A 9,341-nucleotide genomic window follows, 5' to 3' on the forward strand; every position below is an offset into this window, starting at 1 on the left:
GAGGGCTGACTCAATTTTTTCATAGAACAAAAAATTCTGAAGAGTGAATGCGGATCGCCCGTCAGAAAGCATTTGGAAGGTGGTGCTCAGTCACCTGCTCACCGCCTGCTTTAACCCATTGACGCCCGCACTAGCGCACCACAACGTTCACTACCTTCAACCGCTTGCACTGCCTGTGGTCGCGGGGAGGTTGCAGCGCAACTACATTCACTTGAATGGGTCACGTTTGGTGGGTGGTAACGCCTGGGGAAAGTGATAGGGGGAGTACATTAATGCCTTGGATCCCAGGTTTGGCTCTCATTTGTGAGTTGTTAGAGTAAAGGGCAGGTACCCTGTCTGGCAGGGACAGAACTAGTGGCAGGGAAAGGTTCCTGATGAGGAGGGAAAAGCGTAGGGTTCGCAACTTCTCTGGACTTCTGCCTGCTTGGGCTCAAGACTGCCAGGCTGCATTCTGCCCCTCTCTGCAGACTGTCAGTTTGGCTGAAACCTGCTTTCTGCAGGCTTGGCTGCCTTCTCACCCAGTGTTTGTGAACTGACTGCATTACTTAATTACAGGTTATTTTATCATATTGGGACTGTTTGTATTATTGCCACCGCACCACGTTGCACCCCACTTACAAACCACTTACAGTGATGCAATTTTTTCTTTCTAAGTGCCTATATTTAAAATAACTCAGAAAGGAAGTTGTAAAAGGTAAGTTTAGTGAATTCTTGACTTGAATGACTTTCAATTTTTATTGCAATGTGTCTATCTGGCTCATCTGTTCTTTCGCTTTAGTAGTTTGAGGATGTGAGTAGAATTGTGTTCGTGACATTCTCCGAGTTCCCTGCGCGCTGCTAATTTTGTACTATTTTCACGATCCATAGGGATGAAGCTTTTGCACCATTGATAGTATCTGGACTTACCGATTAGGCAGATGCAGCTGCCATTTGGTTACTAAGCTCCAGATTACCTGATACCATTCAAGAAGATTCTTCTGATCTGCTGCAGACTCTACCAACAGGTCAGTAGAGGCGAGGTTGGGTAAAGGATAGATATCAGAGTTTGGTTGTATATGGATTACATTCAGAAGAGAGACCAATCACTAGTGGTGTGCCACAAAGCTCTGTACTAAGTCCTGTTCTATTTAATCTGTCTCTAAGTGCAAAGCTCGGTGGGTAAGGTATGTATTTTTGCTGATTACAAAATGGTTTGTAGTACTGCTGACGTTGCTGGTGGAACATGGAATTTGGCATTGATGGAAGATTGTTTAAAACAGTGGAAACGGCAGGTCAATGTTTCTGAATGTGATAAAGTAAATTGATGGGGGTGCAATGTTAGCCAGAACCACAGAATAAAAATATTTTTTGGGGGGGGGGGACACTTCAGATGATTGCAAAATGAAAAAACAGTGTTAGTAGGCAGCGGGGACAGATAGTAGAATTATTGGGTGATCACACCAGCAGGAGGAAGGGGGTCCCGATTACTCTATATAGATCTTTATATCACTAGAGGGGTCACCAACAGGAGTAATGAGGTCCTGATTCCTCTATATAGATATTTACATCACTAGAGGGGTCACCAGCAGGAGGAAAGAGGTCCTGATTCCTCTATATAGATCTTTATATTACTAGAAGGGTCGCCAGCAAGAGGAAGGAGGTCCCAATTCCTCTATATAGATCTTTATATCACTAGAGGGGTCACCAGCAGGAGGAAGGAGGTCCCAATTCCTCTATATAGATCTTTATATCACTAGAGGGGTCACCAGCAGGAGGAAGGAGGTCCTGATTCCTCTATATAGATCTTTATATCACTAGAGGGATCAGCAACAGAAGGAAGGAGGTCCTGATTCCTCTATATAGATATTTACATCACTAGAGGGGTCACCAGCAGGAGGTATGAGGTCCCGATTCCTCTATATAGATATTTACATCACTAGAGGTTCGCCAGCAGGAGGAAGGAGGTCCCAATTCCTCTATATAGATCTTTATATCACTAGAGAGGTCACCAGCAGGAGGAAGGAGGTTCCGATTCCTCTATATAGATCTTTATATCACTAGAGGGGTCACCAGCAGGAGGAAGGAGGTCCCGATTCCTCTATATAGATCTTTATATCACTAGAGGGGTCACCAGCAGGAGGAAGGAGGTCCTGATTCCTCTATATAGATCTTTATATCACTTGAGGGATCACCAACAGGAGGAATGAGGTCCTGATTCCTCTATATAGATATTTGCATCACTAGGGGGGTCACCAGCAGGAGGAAGGAGGTCCCGATTCCTCTATATAGATCTTTATATCACTAGAGGGGTCACCAGTAGGAGGAAGGAGGTCCTGATTCCTCTATATAGATCTTTATATCACTAGAGGGGTCACCAGCAGGAGGAAGGAGGTCCCGATTCCTCTATATAGATCTTTATATCACTAGAGGGGTCACCAGCAGGAGGAAGGAGGTCCCGATTCCTCTATATTTTTTTTATTTTTTTATTTATTTATTTCAGGTACTTATATAGCGCCGCCAATTTACGCAGCGCTTTTACATATACATTATACATTCACATCAGTCCCTACACCCTAAAGGAGCTTACAATCTAAGGTCCCTAACTCACATTCATACATACTAGGGCCAATTTAGACAGGATCCATTTAACCTACCAGCATGTCTTTGGAGTGTGGGAGGAAACCGGAGTACCCGGAGGAAACCCACGCAGACACAGGGAGAACATGCAAACTCCAGGCAGGTAGTGTCCTGGTTGGGAATTGAACCCTTCTTACTGCTAGGCGAGAGTGCTACCCACTACACCACTGTGCCGCTCTATATAGATCTTTATATCACTAGAGGGGTCACCAACAGGAGGAATGAGGTCCTGATTCTTCTATATAGATATTTACATCACTAGAGGTTCGCCAGCAGGAGGAAGGAGGTCCTGATTCCTCTATATCGATCTTTATATCACTAGAGGGGTCAGCAAAAGAAGGAAGGAGGTCCTGATTCCTCTCTATAGATATTTATAGAGGGGTCGTCAGCAGGAGGTAGGAGGTCCCGATTCCTCTATATAGGTATTTATATCACTAGAGGTTTGCCAGCAGGAGGAAGGAGGTCCCAATTCCTCTATATAGATCTTTATATCACTAGAGGGGTCACCAGCAGAAGGAAGGAGGTCCCTATTCCTCTATATAGATCTTTATATCACTTGAGGGATCTCCAACAGGAGGAATGAGGTTCTGATTCCTCTATATAGATATTTACATCACTAGAGGTTCACCTGCAGGAGGAAGGAGGTCCAAATTCCTCTATATAGATCTTTATATCACTAGAGAGGTCACCATCAGGGGGAAGGAGGTCCAGATTCCTCTATATAGATCTTTATATCACTAGAGGGGTCACTGGCAGGAGGAAGGAGGTCCTGATTCCTCTATATAAATCTTTATATCACTAGAGGGGTCACCTGCAGGAGGAAGGAGGTCCCGATTCCTCTATACAGATCTTTATATCACTAGAGGGGTCACCAGCAGGAGGAAGGAGGTCCCGATTCCTCTATATAGATCTTTATATCACTAGAGGGGTCACCAGCAGGAGGAAGGAGGTCCCGATTCCTCTATATAGATCTTTATATCACTAGAGCGGTCACCAGCAGGAGGAAGGAGGTCCTGATTCCTCTATATAGATCTTTATATCACTAGAGGGGTCACCAGCAGAAGAAAGGAGGCCCTGATTCCTCTATATAGATCTTTATATCACTTGAGGGATCACCAACAGGAGGAATGAGGTTCTGATTCCTCTATATAGATATTTACATCACTAGAGGTTCGCCAGTAGGAGGAAGGAGGTCCAAATTCCTCTATATAGATCTTTATATCACTAGAGAGGTCACCAGCAGGGGGAAGGAGGTCCAGATTCCTCTATATAGATCTTTATATCACTAGAGGGGTCACTGGCAGGAGGAAGGAGGTCCTGATTCCTCTATATAAATCTTTATATCACTAGAGGGGTCACCAGCAGGAGGAAGGAGGTCACGATTCCTCTATATAGATCTTTATATCACTAGAGCGATCACCAGCAGGAGGTCCTGATTCCTCTATATAGATCTTTATATCACTAGAGGGGTCACCATCAGAAGAAAGGAGGCCCTGATTCCTCTATATAGATCTTTATATCACTTGAGGGATCACCAACAGGAGGAATGAGGTTCTGATTCCTCTATATAGATATTTACATCACTAGAGGTTTGCCTGCAGGAGGAAGGAGGTCCAAATTCCTCTATATAGATCTTTATATCACTAGAGAGGTCACCAGCAGGGGGAAGGAGGTCCAGATTCCTCTATATAGATCTTTATATCACTAGAGGGGTCACTGGCAGGAGGAAGGAGGTCCTGATTCCTCTATATAAATCTTTATATCACTAGAGGGGTCACCAGCAGGAGGAAGGAGGTCCCGATTCCTCTATATAGATCTTTATATCACTAGAGGGGTCACCATCAGAAGAAAGGAGGTCCTGATTTCTCTGTATAGATCTTTATATCACTTGAGGGATCACCAACAGGAGGAATGAGGTTCTGATTCCTCTATATAGATATTTACATCACTAGAGGTTCGCCAGCAGGAGGAAGGAGGTCCAAATTCCTCTATATAGATCTTTATATCACTAGAGGGGTCACCAACAGGAGGAAGGAGGTCCTGATTCCTCTTTATAAATCTTTATATCACTAGAGGGGTCACCAGCAGAAGAAAGGAGGTTCTGATTCCTCTATATAGATCTTTATATCGCTAGAGAGGTCACCAGCAGGAGGAAGGAGGTCCCGATTCCTCTATATAGATATTTATATCACTAGAGGGGTCACCAGCAGGAGGAAGGAGGTCCCGATTCCTCTATATAGATCTTTATATCACTAGAGGGGTCACCAGCAGGAGGAAGAAGGTCCCGATTCCTCTATATAGATCTTTATATCACTAGAGGGGTCACCAGTAGGAGGAAGGAGGTCCCGATTCCTCTATATAGATCTTTATATCACTAGAGGGGTCCCCAGCAGGAGGAAGTAGGTCCTGATTCCTCTATATAGATCTTTATATCACTAGAGGGGTCACCAGCAGAAGAAAGGAGGTCCTGATTCCTCTATATAGATCTTTATATCACTTGAGGGATCACCAACAGGAGGAATGAGGTTCTGATTCCTCTATATAGATATTTACATCACTAGAGGTTTGCCAGCAGGGGGAAGGAGGTCCAAATTCCTCTATATAGATCTTTATATCACTGGAGAGGTCACCAGCAGGAGGAAGGAGGTCCAGATTCCTCTATATAGATCTTTTTATCACTAGAGGGGTCACCAGCAGGAGGAAGGAGGTCCTGATTCCTCTATATAGATCTTTATATCACTTGAGGGATCACCAACAAGAGGAATGAGGTCCTGATTCCTCTATATAGATATTTACATCACTAGAGGTTTGCCAGCAGGAGGAAGGAGGTCCAAATTCCTCTATATAGATCTTTATATCACTAGAGGGGTCACCAGCAGGAGGAAGGAGGTCCCGATTCCTCTATATAGATCTTTATATCACTAGAGGGGTCACCAGCAGGAGGAAGGAGGTCCTTATTCCTCTGTATAGATCTTTATATCACTAGAGGTGTCACCAGCAGAAGGAAGGAGGTCCCGATTCCTCTATATTGATCTTTATATCACTTGAGGGATCACCAACAGGAGGAATGAGGTCCTGATTCCTCTATATAGATATTTACATCACTAGAGGTTTTGCCAGCAGGAGGAAGGAGGTCCAAATTCCTCTATATAGATCTTTATATCACTAGAGAGGTCACCAGCAGGAGGAAGGAGGTCCTGATTCCTCTATATAGATCTTTATATCACTAGAGGGGTCACCAGCAGGAGGAAGGAAGTCCGGATTCCTCTATATAGATATTTACATCACTAGAGGTTCGCCAGCAGGAGGAAGGAGGTCCTGATTCCTCTATATCGATCTTTATATCACTAGCGGGGTCAGCAACAGAAGGAAGGAGGTCCTGATTCCTCTATATAGATATTTATGCCATTTTGTGCCAGCTGCCCCTTTAAGTGCGAATCCCACTATATTACATTTCTTTTTGGGTGATTGGTGTACATCTTGCTGAGACAGATATAACACCTGCGGGATGAAGAAAGGCTGATTCGGAGCTCCAGGTTGATTATCTCAGTAATACCAATACCTCGTGGTGGTCCAGCGGGCCTTAGAGCTCTGGTGAGTGCGTTATTTCCATCACTGGTGGTGTAGCACTCTTATCTAGAAGTTGTGATTTTCCACGTCACTGAAGCAGAATCGTGGATGAAACAAATTTGAATTAAGTGCAAATATACGGACTCTGATGTTGGAATAATTTGAAAAGATCTCTAATCTATTTTTATTTTCACACATTTTCACTTTTTTTTGGTGTTTTGCAATATATATATATATATATATATATTCTTTCAATAGTGGGATATTCACATATTTAATGCATGACATTTTGCATTTCTCTGGAGATTTTGGATTTGTTTAAAATTTTAATATGGTACTAATATTCACAGCACAGCATCACGCAGTTTGATACTTGTAGCGTGTGTAAAGTCACCAACAAAGGGATATGAGCACTAATTATTATAAGGATTATATAGAGCACTAGCGCCTGCTTTATCTTTGAACAGTTACAAAATGAAACAATGTTTCTTTTTGTCTTTCTGTTGTATAAGCTGAGTAATGTTGTTGATAAACATTGCCTGGCTGCTCTTTTCTTTGACAGCTCCAATTTGGGGGACTTAGTTTACACTTCAGCTGTCAACGGGGGAACCCTGCTGACAGCTGAATGAGTCATCAGTTGTTAAAGGAGAAGTACGGGGAAAGCTCGTTTGGCTGTACTTCTCCTGTGGATTACTGGAGTGCAGATCGTTTTGCACTCCTGTGACCCATTTTCAGCAGACAGCGGTCTGAATTCCGCTGACATCACAGAGCCAGTCCAGGCGAGGGCAAGATCGCGACAAAGAAGTCAAGATCCGCCCACATGCCTGGACCGGCACCCGGCTCAGCCTCTCAGTGAGCAGCCGAGAGCCTGAGCCAGCTGCTCCTGCCCCCCCCCCACAGCCCAGCAATTCAGGGAGCGCAGGGAGGGCAGAGCAGAGAGCTATGAGGACCAAGCGATCGGCGGTGTTTGGTCGCTCGGTTCTCAGTGTTAGAGTCGGCGGGGGACTGATGCTGCATCCAGCTAGGTAAGTATGATTACAAAAAAAATGGATTCCCATACTTTTCTTTTAAGGATGAAGCACCCTACACTCCTTAACAAGCGATATTTGCATTTTTTTTTTTTACATTCCAGCTGTCAGTGGGGGAATCCCACTGATAGCTGATAGAACCAATCCTGAAAGTATCGTTTTCAGGAATTGGAGCATTTGTACGAGTACCGATACCCATGCAAATGCTTAGTATCGGCACCCATACCGATACCGGTGTCGGTGCAACCCTAGTTTAGAATGATGAGATTCTGAAGAGTCTGAGTAGATAAAGTTCACTTATCTTCAGCTAATCCTGCTGTCTTTACAGGAAACCAGAATGTTGAATGCAAGTGATACGGAATCATCCATAGATTCGAACCAACATGTGTTCACCATCCTAATTATGGTTATCACGACTGTTGTTGGCGTTCCCGGAAATTTTTTGGTTCTTTGGGTTATTAGTATGAAGATGAAGTGGACAGTGATGAACATTTGTTTTTGGAACCTTGCGCTGGCCGATATGACTTGCTGTCTGGCTTTCCCATTCTTCATAGCCCAATTCTTCTATGAGGAATGGTTGTACGGTCCTGCCCTCTGCAAGATGTTACCCTCAATTGTTAACTTTACCATGTTTGCCAGTGTTTTCAGTCTGGTGGCGATAAGCGTTTACCACTGTATCCTGGTTGTCCAACCAGTGTGGGCCAGAAACCACTGCAACCTACGAATGGCCTGGGTAATGTGCTTGGCTATTAGGATGTTGTCCTCCTTGATGTGTCTACCCGCTGTCCTATACAGAACCACCTACACAGAGAAGAACCTTACGCTATGTGGATACCAACAAGGTGGCCTTCAGAACAGTAATGGAAGTGACACGAAGGTGGAAACCCATGTGACTTTTCCAGATAAGACGGTTACAGTTACTCGCATGATTTTTGGCTTTCTCATACCCCTCTTAATCATCTCTGTCAGTTATGCTTGTCTGGCTTTCAAATTGAAAAAGACCAGGTTTGTAAAGGATGGCAACAAGACCACCAAAGTGGTATTTGGCATTGCCATAGCATTTTTTGTGAGCTGGGCTCCCTACCACATAATGGGAATTATCCTGCTGTACTTCGACAACCTCGTGGTGACCAGTCTGGACCTTTTCTCACAAGCCTTGGCTGAAACCAACAGTTGTATCAAACCAGTTCTCTATGTCCTCTTGGGTAAATCTATGAAGACTAAAGTAAGAAAGACATTCCATGAGCTGATAGAGAATCTATTTAACGAAGAGGTGTCAAAAACTACTGAGCACAGCAAGAGCAAAGTCACAATGGAAGAAAGCATACAATTAGAGGAACAGAAAGATTAACCACTTGCTGACTGTGCTATAGCCGAATGACGGCTACAGCACGGTCGTCCAGTTCTGGGAGGGCATCTATTGATGTCTTCCCAGAGCCCCATCCTCCCACAAGCCCTCAGGGGGTGCGCTCTGTGATCGCTGCTTCCTTTGGACACAGCTGATCATAAATGGGAAGGTAAAGGACCAATCACAGCGGCCCTTTTCCATTATAAACATACATGATTCATAAAAAGTACAGAAATACATACAGTTCATAGCTCATGAAAAAAAAATAGTGACTCAGTGCTTCAATTATCACCAATCAGATAAATGTGTCATTCATAATATGAATAATGTTACTGTTCTGCCAACTGATGAACAATAATTAAATAAATATCCATTTCATAAATACTAAAGTGTCTCTGTGCTTCTATAATTTACACAAAATATTAAAAGTGTCCTTGTGCTCAACAACGTGCTTCAAATCAACCTATTGAAGTTCCACAACCATTACCAGAGCTCTTATCTCTGAACTCACCGGCAGCCCAGGCAGCAGACCAACTCCAACCTCCATGCTGTGTCTGGTAGGAGTGAGGCAGGGACGTACGGTCAGGGGAGGCAGGTGAGGCAGAGCCTCATAACATTAAAAAAAAAAACGATCGAGCTTTGAGGGTCATAGCTCTGCCACCTGGGGTCACAGAGACCCCAAATTTGGCGGGGTAGGTAGCCGAAGTCCTACCCCACCACTGGTCAAAATGGGGCTCCTATCATCGATGGTTCCAGAGAATACGGGGCTCCTTGTGCAG

The 9,341-nt window shown here is 44.1% G+C and overlaps 1 protein-coding gene across 1 annotated transcript; it reads left to right on the top strand.

Moving 5' to 3' along the window:
• The first annotated feature begins 756 nt into the window (after positions 1-756).
• On the top strand, positions 757-8,951 carry LOC141105206 (C3a anaphylatoxin chemotactic receptor-like). The gene is made up of 2 exons (XM_073595094.1): positions 757-1,004; positions 7,543-8,951. The coding sequence occupies exon 2, from the start codon at positions 7,552-7,554 to the stop codon at positions 8,563-8,565; it is 1,014 nt and encodes a 337-aa protein (XP_073451195.1). The 5' UTR covers positions 757-1,004; positions 7,543-7,551; the 3' UTR covers positions 8,566-8,951.
• The last annotated feature ends 390 nt before the right edge of the window (positions 8,952-9,341 follow it).

The sequence above is a fragment of the Aquarana catesbeiana genome, linkage group LG08, assembly GCF_042186555.1.
Source record: "Aquarana catesbeiana isolate 2022-GZ linkage group LG08, ASM4218655v1, whole genome shotgun sequence".
Classification (NCBI taxonomy): domain Eukaryota; kingdom Metazoa; phylum Chordata; class Amphibia; order Anura; family Ranidae; genus Aquarana; species Aquarana catesbeiana.

Excerpts from the sequence above, each read along its gene's own strand:
- LOC141105206 (XM_073595094.1), top strand. The coding sequence starts at position 7,552 with ATGTTGAATGCAAGTGATACGGAATCATCCATAGATTCGAACCAACAT.